Below are 23500 nucleotides of genomic sequence, written 5' to 3' on the forward strand. Positions count from 1 at the left end.
CTCAAGTGGTGAGCAATCTGTGATCGATATGTGTCGAGGTTCGCGGGGCCCTGAAGCTAGATGCAAAAGCTAACTGTGCAGTGGTGACTAGAGGACTAGTCAGGAGCGCGACTCCGGGCTCATAACTCTTGCATGAGCTGAGGAGGGGACATATGGCAAACGACTCGACAAGGGATCGAGATCCAAACAAGGTGGAATGAGTGTATTGTAAGGTCTGAGGAGCTCGATAGAGCTCTAAGCTGACTATATACTGTACGAGATAGGAGCTATGCCTAATGAGTGAATAGTGCAGTACATGGGTATGATATCGCGTGAGACACGTGCGACAGAATGACCTGTATAAATGCTCACTAGATTCGGGAAGAAAAAAGTGCCGAGAGAGAGGTTGCCAACGCCACCTATGAAAACCGTGATCGTTTCCTATCGGTCGATCGGCTGGTATCATTGAGAGCGGAGATGACGTTGCACAAGCAGATTAGTTGGAGCAATGCTCAGAGATCTATCAACACCCCTGATTACCCCGCAGCTGATGTGTCACATCCCGGGCTTACCCCATTTACCCCATTACCCCATAGGGAATATATGAAGCCCTCCAAGCCAACACAATATTTTAGCTTGGAAGGCTCAATTTAAATCTTTCACCCTCCCGAGAGGATTTGCCGCTGGGCGAGATTTGGGGTCGGTATATGATGAGGATGATAATGCTTTAGACTGTGCTGATATAAGTGGTCAAAAGCACCCTGTTCGCCGAAAATACGTCATGCTCCGATCGCATACCAAGAGGGAGTAAAAAGCATGTCTTGGTCACTTGTGTATCTTCTGCCTTAAGAGCGTAACCCTCTCTCTTTCTTGGACTTGTCGATGAAGAGTATTCGACCCTTGCGGCCGACTCACCCACCACCTCTGGGGTAATTTGCAACCTCAAGGGTTGCTTTACGTCCCTCGAGAGGGCTACTCCTCCAACCAAGCCTAGCTCTCTTGATTCATCCTCGCTATTATTGCAACCAATCCAAAACCGCTTCCCATTGACGTGCTATTCAGTACGATAGGAGCCAAAAAGGCCACTAGAGTTAAGAAAAACTAGACCGCAAACACCCTATACAACAGCCAGTGCGCGCGTAGGGTCGCGCTTGCTCAACCGATATTCTCTTACATTGGTGGATAAGACACGTTGGGGTACTGTGCCGTGTTGATATTTTTGGGTTTGAGGGCAGCTCAGGTACAGAATCTCAGTGCCATGTAAGAGGCACAGGCAGGAAATTTCCAATAGCTTGTCCTATTCCACGAAAGTTACAAACCGATAGAACAAGTACGGGCGGCGTGTCTAGTAGGAAGAGTATGTGGTCGCTTCCGATTCTAATCCTCGAATTTACTTTTTCGAGGGTACCAACTTGACTCCTATATGATGCCTGGATGTGGGCTTGACATCGGTCTTGCCGATTGCCCATCCGGCACGGCATCTCTCTCAAGCATTAAGAGCAACGCGTACACCCTACTTGGAGAAGATTATGACTGATCGGATCCTGTGATATCTGCTCTAGAGGGCCTCTGAATTTCGGCATATACTTATGAAAAATCGCCACTGCCGCCTTGATATTGGAGTCAGCGGGCGATGCCAAGGGTATCCAATGCATTGCTGAACATCCAAAATTATGTCATTCCTTGGATGCTCAAGTTATGGCGTGGAAACATAACCATTTACGATAGTAGATACTTTAAAAGTTTCGATATTCGTCATTTACGATTGGATGTGGTGGAGCTATTGAGGAGCAGGTAGGTCACCGCGGTGGCAGCATCGTTCTTGAGTAGGAGCAAATTGTAAGTGTACGGTGCTCCTTTCATAGGACCAGTCTGCGTGCAAAATGCAAAGGAAAAAGGTAAGTTCTTGATTTGCAACCCACCGCTGGTGTAGGCAGATGTCGTCTGACAGCTCCCGACATTCAAAATAACCACGGCATAAGCCGCCAGGGCTTCCAACGAGGCGTAGTACTGTACAATTGGGCGATTTTGAGGCCTGTACGGGTGAGATTTTGTGTACGTTCGTACGACAGGGAGGAGGAGAGGTAGGTGTACGTATCGTAACTGTTACGGCTCACGTGATCTGTACAAGTAGTACAATTTAATTAAAGTACACCGTACTCTAGTTAAAACAGCTAAGACTATAGGTCTCTAAAGACGCAAGATTAAGGTCTAATTAACTATAAAATAACTAGTTCTCCCTAGTAACAAGAGCAGATAGGCCTAGATAAGGCCTGTAAGGCTGCAAGAGGCGTAGATAGATAACTCTGCAATAGAAAATAGTCTGTAATAGGCATTTTTAAGACGACAGACAGATGAAGAGATTAAAACGCTTAGAAAGAGATTTAAGCGTCCGCAGGCCTCCTGCTCGCCAGAGCCCTTCTACCCCTCTAGAACCCCTATACAAACTTCCTAAAAGGGTAATACAATCCGTACTACGTACCGTACCTAGGGCATTATTAAACGTACGGTACGGCTCACGAACTTGGTACGTTCGTACTGAACACGTGACCGTTACGGTTCACTTTGTACGAACCGTAGTACGGCCCGTTGGAAGCCCTGTAAGCCGCTCTGCCAGGAGGTCCTCGGTAATTTCCTGTGTGCCGCTAAGAAACTCTCTTTATATTTCTAACACCACGTCTCAGCCTTTCTTGCCCTTCCCCTAAGGACCTTAAGCAATTGGAGAAGGTACTTTCAGATAATTTCTCCTCGTTCTCTCCTTCCCTTTCCGCCGTGTTAATAAGCCTATCGAACCGTCCGAGAAGACTTACAACCTCGACGCTCAGATTGAATCTGTTGGTTAGAAGGAAGGTCACTCAAGGAACCAGATCCTAGTGCACTAAATTGAAGATCTGAGCCTAGTCAGCACCAGTTTTGGCTCTTGTAGCATCACCAATCAAGTCCGCAAGCGCACTACAAGATCCAGTCCACGGGCGCAACGTGAGAGGGCAAAGCCTAGAGCACCTTCAAGGTCTTAGTGATGGCAAAGAAGCCACCCATGTATGGGTCACTTGCCGGCGCCAAGTTTTCCATCAATCTGACCAACATAGAGGACACTGACTAGAACACCAGAAGCTTCATTGGCGCTACTAAATATTCCCTCGACCACACATTTCTACTCGCCATAGACCATCTTGAGTGTTAGCGTGCAACCTTAAATGGGGGATTCAGGTACAACAGGCTGACTAGAATGAATATTGATCCAATTTCCAACGGCCGCGATCGACGAGATGGAAACAATATAGGGATTCTTAGGGCCTTCTGCCCTCCAATCAATGGTCGTACGAAGGCCAGTTAAGAACGGCTTTTCGAAAGATCGGAGAGGGATAATAAAGTTAAGTTTCAATGAATTATATAACGTTGTTAGCAGTATGTGGCCTTGGCCACGTAAATGGTAGTTTGCTTTCTCTGCCAAGGGCCGATGCTTTCGGCCAATTATTTACGCCCCTCTGCTCCTAGATTAGGCCTATACTCTACTAAAAGCGTTTCGTGAGTTCTTCCTTATCCAATGACAAGAGAGTCTTCCAAAGCCGGATCGCCTTGAATTTGTAGTTCGGCCGGTACTAGGTTGAATTTCTCTCTATTCTAGTGGAAAATAGTTTCGTCTCTATATCTATAATATTGCCATAATGTGGGGTTTTCAGGGTGCTATTTGAAAACCCTCTCGTATGGTAAACATGTATTCCTGATATTGTGGCTACGTGCCGAGGCTCTCTAAGTACTTGATTCTGCAAACAGGAATAGTTGGTTCGCAAGTACTCTTCTCGTCTTCGGAAGATTTCATTCCGACTTTGAAGTGGGGACTCCATTCTATCTATACCCAGTCTTCACGTAATGGGGGCAAATTGTGGCATTTGGAACGCCTCCATAGACCTATACAATAGACACAGCTTGGGGACATTTGAAAGTTGTTCGCTAGCAAATGCAGAGAAAGGATCCCCAGTGCAATGATACATAACGTCCTTAATCCGAGATCCACTGGAAGGAAGGAATTCCCAGGCTTAGCTGTGAAGCTAGGAGAAGCACCAGAGGCATGAAGAACTGGATCGATTGCTAAAAGAGGGCAACTACGGGTTTATATAGTACTAGGTGAACCCGTCATGTGACTTAAGGTCACCACTAGCTCTAGGGAGCAGCATGTGGCATAATTAGACAGAAGTGGGTGAAAGGAATGTTAGGTGACTAGAGCTTTAAGAGTTCCGTACCTGCAAACATTAGCACTGGGCTAGAGGCTTCAGTGAAAATAGAATTCACGAGAAGGGAAAAAAACGTGCAAGGTGGAAGTATGGGAAGATAGTGTAGCATCATCCTCCACTAGGACACTTAAAAGCTCAGATTATGTTGTCTCTATTCCTACGGCCAGGGACTATTAGCAAGCCTCTCTCATTGCCTAGCATGGCAAACTTAGCATGTGTCATGGGAACTAGTTTTGGTAGCCTTAGTATCAGTCAGATCTGAGATTGAACGAGCAGAACCTGAGTATATCTACCCGTAGGATCCGAGGAATATAGAATGATAGCCAGGTCCTTATTCTAATTCTCAAAATTCTTTACCTATTGGTACTCTTTAGGATGACTCTCTAACATCTCTGAGCACGAAGTCATGGTCACGGTGAGGAAGCTAGAGCGAGGCCCAGACAATTGCTCTATTAAGGACTGATTTGTTGATGGGGGATCGCGAGGCGAAAGAAACAGAGCCTAAGTAGACATGATGCTCTACTTACGCTTGAACAAGCTTCGGGGGGTATATTCTGTATCCAGCTTTCATAGAACCAAGAAAATACAATAGCACTCCTAAGGCTGGGATGCTGATGACTCAATGCCTTGATATCCTCACTCCGATCGAACTGCTGTACGATGTAATGAGCCATAAAGTTCGCACATCGAGCCATATCGGCACACGTGATGTTGAGGGAGCCACTGGAGAGGTCACTATCTCGAGTAATAAAGGCTTAAAAGGCGACCAGCGGTAATGGCAGCTGTTTCATCCGAAGCCCGAAGGAGGGGTCAGGGAATTGTACGGAGTAGAAAGGAGGGATTAATTGAGCCATCCCTTCAGCGAAGCGATGAATAAATTTAGTCCGAAAGAGGAAAGCTTGCTAGAATTAGCCGTACTCCCCGGTGGAAAATCTGCAATTGGAAGGGGGTTTTAGCGGCGTAGTACTGCTCCTCGTTCATCTACGTCACTTCGATACAGTGAAAAGCGCTGCAGAGTACACCTTTTAGATAATACTGGGAGGCTTCCGTACATCAGCCCAGAGCCATATCTTCCTTCAATTATCTTCATAGTCTCCCGAATGCCGCGTCCGTGCTAGTAAGATACATAGCCGCCCCGGAGATCGTCGCCTACATATATTGAGAAAGGATGACATATATCCTGAGATTAGAGATTAGGAAGATAAAAGGATAGTTTGGTTCTCATGCCCCTTCTGGATGTTGAAATGGTATGTTACCACCTAAGCATCAGCAGACCTCGAGCCATGTAGGCACAGAGGGACTGATCACATGTTAGGCTTGGCATTGCCTACCCAACGAGGTAGGTAAATGGGATTATTGTCTTCGTCCCGAAGACATATCTCATGCCACGCTGCAAATGCCATAGCTCTTAGAAGAGAAGCGAGAATTTAATCGTGGAGGCGAAAGAACTGTGACTATCGGACTCGAAACATGTCTGGTCAATAAGGAAAACCACAACTTGTTGATTTAGCGTTGGGCAAATTGCGACATTATTGGAAGGATTCTCAAGAACTAATAATAGATGCATAACTCCGAACAGGTGCTGAATGAGGACGCACATGACGGAGGTGGTAAGATAGAGAGGCATCTACGCAGGTCATCCTTTAGCAGGGAGCGTGGCGTTCTGTCACACTCCAGCTGACTAATCCATAGTGCTCACCCCATCTCCCCCCGATCAAGCCGACTTTCCGACACAAATGCTAGGCAGTCTTCAAATCACAATCTAGAACTAGGAAATCTATCTCTCTTGTTCTTCCTTAGCTTTATCATGTGCCGAGTTGTGCGGCTCTATCACCATATTGACGGCATCGCTGATCGGAGACTCATCTGTTTAGGTGTATCCCGCTCATGCTCATTGTGCTGGCTGAAGCGTCTAGCAATGCCTTCCGCAGCGCTTTGGATACTCCAGCTAAGAGTATTAACAACGTACTCGCTTCGCAAACCATCGGCGCTTAATCCAAGTAACTGCGATGTACGAAGATGCCTAAGCCTAGTTAATGATAATATCTAGAAAGGTTCCACTAACCTCTACGGATCCGTATACTCGCAGATATGCGCTTTTACCATCGTAGTCCTAGATCCTATATCGGCAGTGTCTTCATGTCCCCAGAGACAAGCAGCCATGATATTCCATGCACGTCTCGTGCTCCAGCTCACTCGCAAGGCCTGTCACAATTTGTCGGCCAAGACAGCTTACTAGAGGGGATCTCGGCACCCCACCGAATCTGTCAGATTGACAGCTTGGATCTAACTATGATAAATCCCAGACAGGAGAGGCGCTATCTCCAAGGGTGATTGATCAGCCCTACGCTGCTGCGCATGTCCGTATGCCGGTCGGCCTACCTACGATACATTACGCACCAGTCCCGATCAAAACTGTTGAGCAGACAAACTTCTCTTCGTCTCCCTCAAAATTTTATTCCCAACACTCTCTCGGGAAGCTGGGGAAGGCGGTATGGAGAATGTGGATATTCATACGACGCCAGCTTTGGTGCCTCCTCCGGGTATTACACCAAACCTACAGAACCCGTACTCTCTGGAACGATATATTATTGCCACTTCTGTGATATGTCTATTTTTAGCGACTTCCGCAACTCTGGCACGGACGTTCACAAAAGCGTATATTCTCAAAAAGATGCAGTTGGAAGACTGTCCGTCAAATGCGCTTCCATCTTGTACCTAACGCTAACGTAAAAAGCAGACTCCCTGATATTTTCCACTGTAATTATAACCCACAGAGGAAGCCATTTGTATCACGAACTAAGACTGAACAGTCTGGCTTCGCGGCCTTTACTGCAGTAATAGTTGCCGCTGGAGAAGACGGCGCAGGCCGACATCAATGGAACGTATCCATCGCAATGACACAAAGGATCGGAATGGCAAGCATCTCATCTAAATTTGAATATCTATAAAGCTAACGCCCCCGCTCCAAAGTACGCCAACGTTGTTGAAATACTCTATCCACCGCTCATGTTCGCCGCCAAATTCGCCGTGCTCGTCCAGATCCAGCGCATATTCACTGCTCACAAGAAGGACTTTATCTATTGGTCCGTTCTGGTCTTAATTGCCGCGAATATCGTCATGTATGCCACTATTTTCTTTGTGTTCATTTTCGCATGTAATCCGAGGGAGAAGATATGGATGCCCCATCTAGCAGGAAAGTGTTTGAGTGTGAACGCGGCAATTATTGCGACAGGTGTAATGAATCTAGTCTCGGATTGTACGATTCTTGCGCTTCCCTTAATGGGCATAAGTGAGTTGCAGATGCCGTTGAAAAAGAAGATTGGAGCAGGTGCCGTCTTTGCGACGGGCGTGCTGTGAGTTCCATAAGCCCCCATTTGTGGTGGAATCACCACGCTGACAAGCGACAGAGCATGCACTTCAAGTATTTGCCGCCTTGTGTACAGTGTCCGTTTAGCACGCTCAGTAGATATCACGTGGGAATTCGCACCTGTTGGAATGTGGGCGTATGTCTCCTCATTCTCGTGTACCAACTACACTGACCCACCTCTCAGAGAAGCCGAATTTGCAACAGTCATCCTTGTAGGCTGCTTCCCTGCGTTCCCTCGGCTCTTTAAATTCCTTTCAGGGAAAGACAGAGACCCGAAGAAGTATTCATACGCCTCGGACCAAAAGAGCAACAGCGGTCGTAATTCAGCTGCACCTAGAGTATCCATTAATACGCCATACCATTGGCAAATTACCACAGGTACAACATCAGTGGGATCATACTATCCTCTTGAAGAACGGACGAGAAAAGGCGGAGTTGCGGATGAGACAAGAAACGAAGCTGATCCGCGAAGGGTGCATGTTGTTAGTCAGTTCTTGACAGTCTGAAACTTTCTCACGAATGTGATATGGATTTGATACAATGGCGTTGCTCATCAGGCCCCCTATCTTAGCGGCAGTCGGGGAATTCCGAGGCTAAGGCTGCGTAAGCTCAGCTTACCGTGTTTCATCGCCTAACGCACGGCCCCTCGTAACGCACGGTTTTGAGATGTTACCCCTATTAACTTTTAAAGCTGTACAGCTCTATAGGGCTTATTAGCGGAGCTTGCTCTGCTTCTTTCTGTGGACTTTAGTTTTCTTTAGTTAGGGCTTAGCAGCTAAGAATTACTACTTTTAGCCTTTTTAGGCTTACATAAGCATAAAAATAGCAGATCCTTAGATAATTATTTCCTGCGTGAAAACTAAAACCTTGCTACGCGTGTTATCTAATACCTGTCTAATACCTTCTGCTATAACCTATAATATAGTACCTCTGCTATTTAACACTAATAAACCTTCTCTACTTTATAATAATTATTATTACTTTATAAATCTATAGAGAGACAGGACGTTCCTTTAATAAAAGGTTTAATGTGCGCCCTATAATACATAAATCTAGGCAAGGAAGCGCCCTACCTAGAGCAGCCCTATACCTCTACTGCTAGCTAAGAGGCGCGCTTTTACTAATATTACATATGTTGCAAATAACAGACTACAACTCTATATCCTGCTATTGTCTCCTCTAGTACCCCTATGTTGTTATTATTCTACGCTATTAGACTAGGCAAATAATATGTTTAAAGAAAATAGCAAGTAGAAAACTTTATATTAAAAGTGTTACTAATTAAAAAGTAAAGTTAATATTTATACTATAAATAAAAAACTAGTACATGTATTACTTTTTATAAACTTTAGCCTATTAAGCTCTCTTTATTATAACATTTCTATATAACAGACACTTTAATAATCTTTTTAATATAAAATTTTTAGCCTATTAGGTAACCTTTTTAATATACTATCTATGCTATTTACTCTAATTAGTTTAAGTACATAATGTACTTAAAAGCTACTATTAACATAAAGAAAGTTTTAGTCTACACCCTTTTAGTTATAAAAAGTAGGTATAAATAAAAACAACCTTAGCAATAGTTTAGATAAGGACATTAACATAGATATCTTTTTAAACACTAAGTACTGTGTGTATAATTTTCTATCTACGCCTATACTTATAAATTTTAATAATGTTAAATTTCTTAAAAACTAGGCTATACTAAAAGTTAATAAGGGCTATATTAACAACTTTTATAAGAGTCTACTTAATATTAAGTTAGATACATGCACTACTTATAATTAAAAGTAGTTTAACATAGGATTAAATTAATAAGGTACTTATAAGAAGTGCGCTACTAATTTACTTAAACATAGACATAAAAAAGAATTTATTTTACTTTAAAAAAACATAAATAACTTTAATTTTAGCTTTTTACTAAACTTTTTTAAGTTAACTACTACTAAAGAGCAACTACTAGCACGCGTACACGTTAATATAGAAATAAGGCAGCATTAGGGACAGCAGTATAAGTACTAGGGCTATATATGCCACTTTGCTGTTAACACTGCTAAGGTGTTCTTACGCCTTTTACTCTTTTCTTATAATTTAGACATTGTTATTCTTAAACTAGCTACTACTAAAGAGGAGAATTAGGGTGCAATTAACTATTAGTTTAAAAAGAAGCACTGTGTATATTAACTTATTATAAAATAGTAGCTAAACTACTTAATTACTTACTATCTTAGATACACTAACATTACTGTTAATAAAAAAGCTTTTAGTTTACTACTAATAAATAATTACATTAACAACTAACTTTTAATTATTAAGATAAATAATAATAGTTTACTTATAAATATAGTAGATAAAGATAATAATTTAGAGGCTAATACTTTATCTAATACTGCTACATCTGCTGTAGATAAAGACGCTGGCAGCACCTATAGTAGAAGCTCTGTATTTAAAGAGATAGACATTAATAAGGTTAAAAAGCCTAAACATAAAGTTGTACCTAACTTTACACCTAATGTTTATAAGTTTAAGACATTAAAGGACTATATTTATTAAATAATAACATAAAAGTTTCTTTTTATAAGTTTTATTTATTAAACTTTAATCTCTAAATTTAATAGTTATAAGCTTTTATTTAGCCTTATGTTCCTATCTTTATTTCTATATAGTAAGGCAGAATTTGTACAGCTTTAACTACATAATGTTAATTTCTTTAGTTATGTGCGCTACTTTATTTATTATAAGGACAGAAGATTTGCTTAACACTTACATTTCTAGTTTATAGCATTTAATATGCTTCTTTAGAAGGAGTCTGTGTCTAAAGCAGAATTCTATGTTAAGCGCGCCTTTAATAGGCAGAAGTTAATAGTAGAAGACATATAGAAGTAATTTACTAGAAAAAATAAAGAGTAATAAATAGTTAACTTTATTATTTATTTTATAGCTAAAATTTATAGTACTTAGTTGTTTTAGATATAAAAAGAGAAAAACTTTAAAGTAATAGTGTGTCTAATACTTATCTAATACTTATAGCGCATATATTAAAACTTAGCAGGTTTAGCAACTTTATTATCTTACATTATTTATTACCTTCTCTGCTACTAATTAACACTAGCATAACTTTCTGCGCTTTATATAAGAGTTTTCTTTATAGAAAGCTGCTAATGCTAAACAGTGTTTATAATTAGTGTCTACCTTTATGTAAGATAACTTACATATTATAGCTTATTACTTTAATTAACATTTTAAGCTCTTTAAAAAGCATGTAATCAAGCTAAAGTTTAACATTATAAATTAGTAGAATTAGTATAAGTAGTAGGGCAGAGGAAGCACACATAGTTATAGTCTCTACTACTACAGTAACACACCTTATTCTAACAACAAGCTAGGAGAGAACGCTACACTCTTTTTTATTACTTACTTAGCAGCATACTAGGGCTGTTACATCTTAGTAATCTATCTAGAACCTAAGCTATAAGAGTTAGTAAATAAGGGTTTAGTACTGTCTCTCTTATAGCGCTTTATAACATTTATGTTTAAGAAGCTGTTTAATGTCCTAACACACTATTATTTACACTAGTGTTAGACTAGCTATTATTTAAAAGTACATAAAAAAATAAAAGAAAAAGTTTACTAATTTAACACTTCTTAAAAAGTGCAAAAGGTGCTAACATTTACACATGTAAAAGAAAAGCCTTATAAGTGTTTTTTTGCATAATAGAACTATATGCAACTTAACACCTATTTATATACCCTTACACTTAGTTAGCGCGCTAATACTAATATATAAGTATGTATAAGTACTACTAGGGTTGTTAATTACATAGGCGTGTATGCTTCTAAAGGTAAGACTTAGATATAGATGTTTAAGAAGATAGCAGCTTAGGTCTTACTATATATTAGACCTAGCAATTTTATACTTTTGTTTACTATAAAGCTTATAAATAAGGGGCTTAGCGCTTAGAATTATAGTGCTTAGAAAGTTATATATTAGCTATTTTACTTACCTTTTTATTACTATAGCTAGACTGTTATTATAGTTAATTATTAACTTATTAGTTTATAACTATTTCTTTTTTTTTCTAGGATTAAGCTTAGTAATAAGGACTACTAAAAAACGCAGAAGTAAAGAACTATAACAAGTTTACTATTATAAAAGCTTATACACTTATGCAGAAATATCTAGAGTAAGATAGCTCTCTAGACTATATCTGCTACCTAGACTTTCTACTTTATTTTAACTATATTACTAAAAAGTTAAAACATAGGCTAAAAGCTAAGCCTAAGATTCTAAACTTTTTTTTTTAATATAAGCTCTTTCTTAATTTAGAGAACTTTTTATAAGTTAAGTTAACTTTACACTACTTCTTTTATGCTACTAATAAGTTATTAGCTGTTTATAAAGTTACTTATAAGACATTTACTAAAGCTTATAATTATTACTGTACTATCTATTTCTATAAGCTAACTAACACTTATAGTAAACCTAACCTAGAGAAGGACCTAGATAATCCTAAGTAGAAAGATGTAGTGCTAAAGAAGACTTTATTATTTAATAAGCTTAAGCTACACTAACTAGAAAAAGACAAAGAGGATGTTAATCTAAATACCCTTAGTAACTATCTACTTAATTAGGTAAAGAATTAGATAGATTTGTCTTATATTAATCTATATAATCTAGATCTAATAACATATTAGTCTAGGCTAAAAAGCTGCTATCTAGTTGCTAGAGCTAGGGCGTCTAATACTATGTCTAATACTCTTTAGGCAAAATAGAGATTATTATACAACCTAGTTATAAACTACTTTATAGTATATCTTAAACTTTGTTTACTACTGCAGTTGCTTATTAATTTAGATAGAGTTAGTAGTATAAAAAAGATGTTTATTATTAATAGTATATTCTTAGCTCTTAATAACTTAGCTTTATAATACAACATTAGCAACCCTATAATGTAATGCGCGCTTACTAGTGTGGCTGTATATCTTATATCTAGTTGCACTATTAACTCTATATTTTACATTTTAATTATTAATAAGTATAGACTTTTTTTACCTTTATAAAGAGTAAGTTTCTCCTAGCTTTAAAGCTAACTTTAATAAGTTAAATATATTATAATTAATAAAAAATTTATAGTTAGCCTTAGTATACTTAGCTAGATCTACACTAGGTGTGCGTAGGTGTTTCTAGAGTCTAAGGAGGACTTTAGTAGCATTAACATTATATTATCTAGCAATTTTAGGCAACTACCCCTAGTTAGCTAGCAGCCGCTGTTTAATTGTACTAATTAGAAATGCCTTATAAAGACCTATAGTTAGCACCTGTATAGTTTGTTTAATAAGACAATTATACTTAATGTTATAATGCAGCAGCAGGGGGACTTCTAGGCTAGGTTTTAGGATGCTCTTAGGCGTCTCTAAGATAGCGCAAGCACTACTAATAACTAGATGCTATTTAGTAAGTAATGTTAAGTTTTACTTTTAGCTAATAAGCATTATAGCTTTAACTTTACTATTTAACTATGCAGTAAATATTCTAAGGTCTCTGCTATAAACTAGTAGTGTATAAGGGACTATAGTAAACCTATTATTATTACCTAGGCTAAACATAATTACTCTTAGGCTACTAAGGTAGACGCTTAGAATAGTAGTAACTTACACAGCCTTCTTCTGTTGTGTGTAGGTGGCTAAGTTATGCTCCTGTATAATATATAGATAAAGGTTAGTCTTGTAAACAGTACTATTAGGGAAGTAAACAATATCCTATAGCCTTTATCTATTATAGATCCTTATAAGGAGCCTTTAAAAGCAGTTCTTGTTGCTGTCTTTAGGTATAAAAAGCTAGTGCTGTACACTTAAGTAGACAGTAAAGTAGTTATTTTTATATTTTTTATTAGTTAAAAGTTTTGCTTTTAAGAGAATGTTATATCCTGCACACAGTTTCTAATCTGCTCTGCGTAAGCTATAACTATTTATAAGTTATAAGGCTTAAGTCTAGATAAAGCAGTTATTTGTGTTAGTAGTAAAAGAGATTATGCACTAGGTCTTATGTATATTATAGTTTTTTATATTAAGTTACTAGATAAGTTAATATTTAATAAGCATTTCTTCTTAGATTATTTAAAAAGTAGCAATTTAGAAACTATAAAAAGGCAAAATATAGATATGCAGTAAAAAATGCAGCAGTTAGTTATAGTAGTAGACTATAATTTTTAACCTATTTGTTTAATACTTGTCTAATACCTTCTTTACTATTATATTATGTCTGTATGCTTAGTAATTTATAAACTAATTTATAGCATAATATATTACTTTTATTAGTATAATAAACATAACATAAATTAAAGTTTATAAATTAGAGATTATAACAGTTAGATATAAGTATAGACTTTATATTTAAGTTATTATAGCTTATTTAAAGTTTTAGGGTTATTTTCTCCCTACTGCTAGTGCTTTTCTAGCTTAAGTATCTTAATAAACTAGGTTAAATCTATAAGCATAACACTGTCTCTACTTTAAATAGTATCTAGTAAGTATTTTGCATCCTTTATCTTAAACTAGTAAGTTTAGAATAAAGTTTAATGTTTAAATGCTATAATTAGCGTGTGTTTAATACCTTATCTAATACTAAACTTACTTTAGATTATTAAGAAATTTATTATTATAAAGTTTTAAAAGACTAATGCTCTTATCTTAGGCTGCTAATTAAATGTTAGCAGTAGAGAAGTAACTACCTAATTATGCAACATATAATACTGTTAGAATTGCTTATTTAGCCCTTAAGAAAAAAAGCTTAAAAGAAAAAATTAGTAGTTAAAAAAGCTTATTAATAGTAATAAGCTTATAAAAAGCTGTAAAGGTAAGATTAAATGCTAGCTTAACAAATATAGACTATACTTATTAGTTATGTAGTTAAAGACTTTTTTAAGAACTTACTTAGCACTAATAGTCTTAAACATTATTAGCAATGTACAGTAGATACCTAGAAAAGCCTAGACACATCTAGTTTAGGTAGCGCTGTAAGGTATTAGACAGGTATTAGGTGTAGCAGCTAGAATATACTTACACAAAAGATAGTATTGCTTATATGTAAAATATACACACTAAAGTTATGCATTTTAAGAAAACTTGTTTTCTTGTTTACACTAGCAACTGCATCTACTAGTATAGCTTTAATATATCTCTATTAGTAAAGTTTATCTACTACTTTTATGTCTATTATTAGCACTTTAGCTTGCATTAGTGCTCTAGCTTGTAGACTAAGATTATTTATAAGCTTAGAGCTATTAATATCTATAGGTTCTATATTTATAGATTCCTTATCTAGTTAGCAGTGTTAAAGAGGCATAAACTCTTTTAGTAGGTTAAAGAGCCTAGTTTGCTAGATAAAAAATGCATGTTTATTACTAAATTTACTAAGGTCTGCACTGCGCGTAATTACTTTCTAGCTATAGTGTTTACCTTTCTTAAATCTATAACATATTAGCTGCTGTCTAATACCTGTCTAATACTATATTAACTTACTAAAGTGCTGTTGCTATGTTTTTAAACTAAATGCGCAGTTATAACTCTAGTTTAGACTTTTTATTAACATTATGTTTAGTGTTTAAAAGATGCTAAACTGCTAAGTAGAACTTATTACTCTAGAATTTAGAATAGTATATATTAGTTGCAATATAGTTTAGGTTGCGTTAGGCATTTTTTCTAGTAAGCTAAGTTTGTCTCTTAAGATTTCTTATAGTAAAAGCATTTATTAAGTATTTTAATAAGCTTTTTTTATGCTTTGCTATAGTTGCGTAGTAGTAATAGACAAGTAATAAATAGCTTAGTAAAAGTTTAAATAGTGTTATATAAAACTAATAAATAAAGTTTATAGTAGTATAGTTAAAGTTATAAAATTAAAGTTACAACAAAAGCTTAAGAAACTAAATTTTTAAAGTAAATAAAAGTAATTATGTTATTTAGGCAGCATTTATACTATATAAGCTGTTGCTAAGGTAATAGGTAAAGCAGTAGTAAGCTATTTAAAAAAAATTATATTTCTCTTAAAAATGTTACTTCTACTTATTTTACTATAATATGTTTAATACTATGTCTAATACTACTTTATATACTAGTTTAAGAGTATTTTACACATAAATTATAAGAGTTAGTTATGTAAAAGTTTATATAATTATCTACTATAATAAAAATGTAGTAGAAGGGTAAAAGTAGCAGTAAAAATCTAAGTAAGTTTATAAAAGTAAAAGTATAGCTTAAAAGTTTACTATTTAACTTTTAAGACCTTTCTACTTACACTCTTAATATAACTTACTGCGCAATTGCTCTACTACTTTATTACACCCTTTATAAGCCTTTATTTACTTCTAAAGCTGTTTTTATGCTAATATTATAGCTTAGCAACATATTGCATAGCTTTTTTGCTTTATTATAACATTTACTTTATTAAAAATGTCTTACTCTTAACCTGTTTATGTTAATGCTGCTAAGAAGAGTATAATTATAGTATTAGACATAGTAATAGACACTGCTAATGCATTATAGCTCTCTCTAAGAAGAAGGCTATTACTACTAAAGCTCTTTGCAAAGCTTCTGTTCCTAGGCCTAATAAAGGCAAACGCCCTTTTAAGAAGTCTACAGTTCTAAAAAGTTTACGTCTAAGGTGTGCTAATTTGCCGCCCTTAGAGCGTGTTACGTACAAGAAGACTAGCATTTAAGTTCTAGCTTAGAAGGAAACTAGTAAGGGCTAGAAGCTTAAGAAAAATAAGAGTTTATTAAATCTTATTTTTACTATCTAATACTTATTACTAACTATAAATAGTTGTACTTTTTTAGCAGATTAAGTTCTATTAGTTTAAACAACATAATACTAAGTTCTTTTTTATAATTACTCCCTTCTGCTGTCTTATTTAGGAGGTTGCCTAGGATGTAGCTTAAACTAATAATAAACCTTTCTACTAGAGTAAGTAGGCACTTTATGCATTATAAATAACTACTAAGTCCTTTATTATAACTTTAATAGAATATAAGTGCTAATGTATTAGTATTAGATAAGGTATTAGACTTATTAATTTATAAGCACTTAGCTAGCTGCTATCTATAGTAAGCGCATTACTATCTAGGCTTAAGATGTGCAGCTTGTTATTTGCATTACTTAGAATTTTAGCTAGTACTTTAACTTTGCTAATAAGTACTTATGTGGACAGACCTACTAAGAGGTGTTCTCTTGCATAGCATTTATAGGTATATAAGTCTTTACGTAAAATTTATAGGAATATAGTTTATAGGTTTTAGTCTGCAGACTACCTTTTATTATCTGCTCTGCTTATAGTCTTCTTCTATAGGCTTCTTCTAATGCAGTCTTCTTCTCTAGAAAGAGTTTAATAAGTGACTTAAAACAAGCTCCGCTTATGCATTTATTTATAAACTGTTATAGTATGTTAAAATAAAGCAGTTTTCTAGAGTCAGAAGGAGAGCTTACTAATTAATTAATCTATTATATAAGAAACCTTCTAGAAAGGTTAATCTGCCTGCTACGTTAACTTTAGGCTAGAGTGGGCGCAGCGACCTCTATAACTAATTTGTCCTTAATATAATCCTCCTCTTTATTTTTATTGCTAGTAATTAGTGTAGAGGCCTTCTTCTTGCTTTTATTAGCTAATTAGATGTCCTTTTTAAGTTGCGCAGTAGCTTTTTAGGTAAACTTTGCCTCCTTTTTTTAAGCTGCCTTAACACGCTCCTCTTAGAGTTAGATTTCTTTTGCTACTACCTTTATGCGCTTTTTCTCCTCTAGCATATGCGCCTTCTCTGCCTTCTCTGCTTTTCTAAGCTTTGTTTTTTTATCTTTCTTAAGTTATAGAGCCTTCTTGTTAGCATCTTTTTAAGCTTAGAGATCACATGCTTTGCGTACTTTAGTTAGTGACTAAAAGACTGCTCTACTATTATACTTTAGTAGAGCTTTAAGCAGGAGAGGCTTCCTACACTAGCAGCAACGCTTCTTATTAAGGAGAGCTTGTTTAAGATGTTTAACCTTATGCTAGAGCAGGTTGTTACAACATAAAATTATGTAAATAGTTTAACTAAGCTAGCGTAACTACTTACTATAAATATTGTTAATAACTTAGCGTAAAATCCTCTTAATCTTCCTCTAATTAGAAGCGCTTAGTACTAAAGTAGTACTATTACTAGAGAATAGCTAGTCCTTCTTCTTAATGTTAAATTATACTAGAATTGCTTTTAGATTAAATAGAGATAAACTGCATGTTTTAAATACTTTAAGAATAGTATTTAGTTTAAATAACATTAGCTAAGCTTTATTAAACATGTAAAAAAAGTTTCTTTTTATAATAGTTAATAGTCTTTAGCACCTGTACATAAAATCTGCTAGCTTAGCTAAGTAGGCAGTTAACAGAGGCTTAAACATGCAGACATCTAGAGGCTGCAGGGTATAGGTTGAATAAGGTGGATAGATGGCTAAGAGAATCCTATTGTTGTTATAATACTTAATAAAATCTATAGTAACATGCAATCTATAGCTATCTAGGACTAATAGTTAATAGAAGTGTTAAGCCTTCTATTTTATCTCCCTATTAAACACTTGTTTAAGCTATGTAAGGCCTAGCATATTGCTTGTCTACCTACTAAAAGATAAAAAAAAAAGGCTTTATGTTTATTAGAGTTAAAGTCTTGTAACTAGGTGTCTTATATGTTGCCTAAAGCAGCCTAATAAATTAGTGCTAGTATAAAAGAAGTCTTATTAGCGTATATGCAAGCTATAGTTGTAATCTACTTGCAATTGCTGTCCTAGATTATCTGCTTAATGCTACCTTCTTTATATCACTATTTAGAGAAGATTCTTTTAATTTTTAATAGTACTGTCAGATATGCGCACCTACTGTCAAGACAGGAGGAACGTTTGACGAAAGCTGCTACATAGTACAAGCAATAAGCTCGAACAGTATGTTGCTGCAAATTGCTGCATTTTGCAGCATTTTGCAGCATGTTGCAAGCTGGTCGCGCATAGGGCTAGTGCGCGAGGGACTTAGATTAGCAGAACAAAAAGCTAAGCAACATAAGTAGAGCAGAAAAAGGATTAATAAATTAACATAATAAATATAATTAATTAATTATCCTATATATTATATCTAAACCTATTATTTATCTTAGGAAGCCTAGAAATAGTGCTTTAATCTAATAATTAAGAGTCTTAGTGCCTCTATTAATACAAAATGGCCACCCAGCCTCCTTAAGACGCGACAGTCGTCCTTCGAGACCACACCGACTACAGAGCCTGGATGATGCAGCTGCAATTGAGATGTGTAGCGCACAGCATCTGGCCGCAAGTGGATCCTAAGTTAACTATCTAAATAATCTCTAAACTAAGAGCTCTAAAGATGCTGCTAATAGCTAAGTTTTTACTAGCCTTTAATATTAAAACGCTTACACACCTAAACAAGCTATTAATAAGTAGTGTTAGAGCCTTTAAAGAAGCTATTAAATACTATAAGATTAAGGCTAATAAGTATAAAAGTAATAGACATAATTATAAAAAAAAGTAATTAAGCTTTTAATAGATTATTATCTTTATCTAGTTAATAGTTAGCCTGCATCTGCAGTGTACATGCTGTTCCCTAAATTAACTACTTAGATAGTAGATTATAAACTTTAAAGCTACAGTAGGCATTAACAACTAATTTAAACAAGAATATATGTGTGACTAATATAATGCATTTTTAAAGCTGCTAAAAAACGCAAGCATATAAGACCTGTAGCTAGCAGAGTATAACTACGCTGCTATAGAAGCAGAGACATAAAATGTTCTAGAAACAACGTAGTTTAATGCTGTAGCAAAAAACTTTCTAACTACTATAAATAAAGTTGCCCCTTATTAGTTTATAACCTTTTAGAAAAGCAGACAGTTTGCACTAAACATAAATTAAAAAAAAATAATAAAGCGCTTTTAAAAATATATAATGTTAAATTATCTAATACATATAAAAAAGCATAAAGCTGCCTTTATAACAGATAACTTATTATACTTTACTAAAAGTAGAAAGACTACCTAGGGCATAAATAAAGACACCTATAGTGTAAAAGTTATAATATTAAAAAAATAAAGTAGACCTTAACATTAATATTATTAAAAAAATAATAAAAAGTTATCTTTAAGCTAAAAACTTACTAAAATAAAAGGCACTAAATATCCTACATATAGACATATTTATGCATTAAAGGACTACCTTTATGTTTATCTAGACAGAGCACTAGACTAGTAGATGCTAAATAAAAAAGTTAAAAAGCTTATAGCATTAAAGCATAAGCACAACTTAGAATTTTAAGGCCTACTAAAAAGGCAGCGTAGACATAATTTAAAAATACTAATCTTAAAAAGTTTACATACACCTATGCTAGAGATATAAAAAGACTAACTTAAAGGCTAGAAAGTATTAAGAGTTAAGGCAGCTACATTGCTAGCTATAGTTAATTTAAACTAGAATAGATATTTACTAAGAGAATTATTTATCTTTAACTAAGCTTAATATGCTATATTATAAATAATTTTAATTAGATTTATAACTATTATTTACTAACACTAAAAAACTTTATTTAGTTTAAAAACTTTTATGTATAAATCTAAAGCTATAAATTAATTATACTAAGCTTAAAAAGTAAGCATAGAACATATAGTTAAGCATACAGTCTTATACTACATAACACTGCACTGTGCCTAGACCTGCTGTGCAACCTAGTCTTATTCTGCCTACTATAATAGAAAGAAATCTAGTAGGACACATAAGCAGAGCTAACTACTTTAAAGGCTTTAAATAGAATAATAATTAAAGATCTTATAAAAATCTATAGCTAATAAGTGTTAAAGTACTATCTACTATAAAAAGGCTTATATTATACACACATAATTAACACAAGAACTAAACATAGTTTATAAAAGGCATTAGTAGAGCTATAGCATAAGTGTTTAGAACACCTTAAACTAGCTACACTTTAACACCTTATATAGCAAGCTAAGAGAGTGTAAATTAAAGGAATTATAATAGTCTAATATAACTTATATAGTAGAGCTAAGATATAATAATAAATTAGCTATATACTATAAATTAGTAATAGTAGACCTAGTAAAAAACTGTTAATTAATTTCTATATATATAAAGCATAAAGCATTATAAAAAAGTAAAGTTAAATACTAATTACTAATAAGTATTCTAGCCTCTAGTAAGACCTTTACTTTAAAAATAATAAGCTTACTAAATTAATTATTAAAGCTTTTATAATTTTTTTTTTTAAAGAACTATTATAATATTACTATAAAAGTTATTAAAGCTAATAATAAAATTATAATAGTAAAACTAGAAGTAAAACACTAGCTAGCATTATATAGAATAACTATTAAGCCTTTAGCACTAGATACATAAGCCTAGAATAGAAGAGCTAAACGCTTAAAAAGTGTAAATAAGAAGAAGTTATAGGCTATGCAACTAAATGCTAACCTACTATAAAACATATAGCTATACATTACTAAAGCAGGCGTATACCTATACAATTAGACGCTAAACTATGCTAATAACTAGAAGACACTATATAAGATTTTTTTTTATATAAGTAGGTTTAAATAATAAAGTTATTATATTAATTTAAAAGCTTATAGCTATAAAGCATTTATAATAACTAATAACACACATTAGAATAAATCTAAGCTACAGAGGCTAGACCTAAAGGTGTAGATTAAATATCTAGTTAAGTACTAATTATTAAACATTTACTATATATAAATACTACTACTAGTAAAAGTAATCTGTACATGTAATGTTATTTTTAATAAATACTTAATTTTTAGTAGTAAGCCTAAAGACCTAATAAATAACCTTATATATAACATAGTAAAGAAAATTACTATATATATTAGAATAATTAAGCTTTTAACACTTAGTTATTAGCTAAAGATAAAGTTATTTTATAAAAATAACACTATAAATAATACATTAAATTTTAATAAAGTAGACTTACTAGGCTACTATTAAGAAAAAAAAATTAAAGATAACTATCTATCTTCTCTAAACACTTTACTACTTATAGCATTACTTATATAGTTAATAGCTAGAGCAGCACTAAAGCTAAGCTAAATAAAGTTGCTAAAAACTATACTATAAGCTGTAGCCTTTATAGCTAGCATAAAATCTAAAAGTATAAGAAAGCATAGCAGTAAGACACTAAATAAAGTAGCATTAATAAAAATACTATTTAAAAAAAAGACACCTTATAAAAGCTAGCTACTACCTTTACTATTAACTTAAAAGTAACTAAAGAAGCACTCTCTATATAAGATGTTTAAGGTAGCAGAAAGAACACACCTAGATAGTTATTAGATAATAAAATTCTAAATAAAGGTCTAGATAAAGCTAATTAAGGTAGCTAAACAGCAGATTCTAGATTATATGTAGGTGTACACTTATAAGCTTAATAAGCACTATAGATTATAAAAATGTAAGGTGTAACTAGTAGTCTATAGTAATTAATAAAGAAACATTACTACATAAGATACCTACACTGCCACCCTAGCAGGACACTTATTTTAAATGCTAATAGTAATATCTACACGCTTTAACTTAAAGCTTAAATAATATAACATAACTAACATATTTATACATGCAGTAATTAACTATAATATCTACATGCAGATGCTAAGAGGCTATTAGAAACTAGGTATAATACTAAAGCTTTAAAAAGCACTATACAGCCTATAAATTTCTTCTTTACTTTAGCAACACTATTTTATAATAACTTTTAAAAGCCTTAAGTTCTTAGCTGTTTTACATAAACCCTACTGTATAACTAAAGCTAAAATATTTATTTTTTTCTATATAAACAACTTTATTATTGTGTATAAAAAAGGCTTTAAAGCAGATGCACAGCATGTAGTAGACTAGTTATAAGAGAAGTATACTTTAATAAAAGGCAAGGACCTATAATAGTTCTTAGGAGTTAAGATTATTAGAGATTAACAGCAACAAATAATTTAGCTGTTATAAGCATTATATATTAACAAGATAGCTAGGCTAGCTAACAGAAAGAACCTGCAGCATGCTACACCTATAAGTAGGATTAAACTTATGCTATAATCTAGTTTTACAACCTTATTAGAAGTAAATTAATATTAGCAGAAGATTAGATCTTTACTCTTTGCAGTAGTTACTACAAGACTAGACATTGCCTTTGCCACATTACGCCTTACACAGTTTCTCACAAATCCCGCATCTGACCATTAGGATGCAGCTGATTGAGTCATCCTGTACCTACATGCGACACAGACGTACGCACTCTAATTAGGAGGAGAAGACTACTTTGTAGTAGCAAGTAATACATTATTTATAAATAATACACTAGATAGAAAGAGCTTTTAGGGCTATGTTATTTAACTATTTAGCAAATAGATTGCATAGTAAGCAAATAAATAAGATATAGTCACAATATTAACAACAAAAGCAGAATTACTTGCACTATCCTAAGTTGCTAAGGAAGCTATGTTTACAAGAATGCTCCTTAACAAACTGCAGGTTAAGCTGCCTAATTTAACTATTACAATCTAGTGCAACAACAAGCAGACAATCTAACTAGTAAACAAAGAGATATCTTGACTTTAAACTAAGCTCTAACATGTCAACATCTATAACCACTAGCTCTGACAGGAAGTCTCTCGACAAACAATCAAGGTTGTCCATGTCCCCTCCAGCGAGATGCTTGCAGACAGACTCACCAAAGCGCTTCTAGCCAGCAAATGGCCAAGCTTTCTTCAGCAAATTCAGCTAGTTAACGTCAGGGAGAGGATAGTCAGTCAGGAAGCGGATATGGAAGAGATTGAAGCAAGAATGGAAGCCCTGGAAGCATACTAAGGTTGCGCAAT

At 34.7% G+C, this 23500-nt stretch overlaps 3 protein-coding genes across 3 annotated transcripts; 2 read left to right on the plus strand and 1 right to left on the minus strand.

Annotated features, from left to right (window-relative positions):
• Positions 1–33: 33 nt before the first annotated feature.
• BDR25DRAFT_396347 (uncharacterized protein) lies at positions 34–4326 on the minus strand (the record flags this gene model as incomplete). The annotated part of the gene is made up of 24 exons (XM_033698425.1): positions 34–214; positions 257–420; positions 469–526; positions 561–590; positions 643–662; positions 713–1033; positions 1103–1270; positions 1299–1432; positions 1490–1636; positions 1743–2014; positions 2047–2082; positions 2500–2602; positions 2657–2833; positions 2888–2931; positions 3030–3133; positions 3194–3322; positions 3406–3442; positions 3496–3581; positions 3679–3715; positions 3741–3821; positions 3850–3933; positions 3978–4059; positions 4114–4143; positions 4224–4326. 24 exons carry the CDS (start codon positions 4324–4326, stop codon positions 100–102), a joined length of 2562 nt encoding a protein of 853 aa, XP_033541975.1. The 3' UTR covers positions 34–99.
• A 2256-nt stretch (positions 4327–6582) lies between these two features.
• On the plus strand, positions 6583–7574 carry BDR25DRAFT_295558 (uncharacterized protein; the record flags this gene model as incomplete). The annotated part of the gene is made up of 4 exons (XM_033688856.1): positions 6583–6904; positions 6955–6974; positions 7028–7132; positions 7188–7574. Exons 1-4 carry the CDS (start codon positions 6709–6711, stop codon positions 7572–7574), a joined length of 708 nt encoding a protein of 235 aa, XP_033541976.1. The 5' UTR covers positions 6583–6708.
• An 81-nt stretch (positions 7575–7655) lies between these two features.
• On the plus strand, positions 7656–8141 carry BDR25DRAFT_306793 (uncharacterized protein). Its single transcript, XM_033690706.1, has 2 exons — positions 7656–7720; positions 7769–8141. Exons 1-2 carry the CDS (start codon positions 7713–7715, stop codon positions 8088–8090), a joined length of 330 nt encoding a protein of 109 aa, XP_033541977.1. The 5' UTR covers positions 7656–7712; the 3' UTR covers positions 8091–8141.
• The last annotated feature ends 15359 nt before the right edge of the window (positions 8142–23500 follow it).

The sequence above is a fragment of the Lindgomyces ingoldianus genome (genome assembly GCF_010093535.1).
Source record: "Lindgomyces ingoldianus strain ATCC 200398 unplaced genomic scaffold BDR25scaffold_40, whole genome shotgun sequence".
Lineage (NCBI taxonomy): Eukaryota > Fungi > Ascomycota > Dothideomycetes > Pleosporales > Lindgomycetaceae > Lindgomyces > Lindgomyces ingoldianus.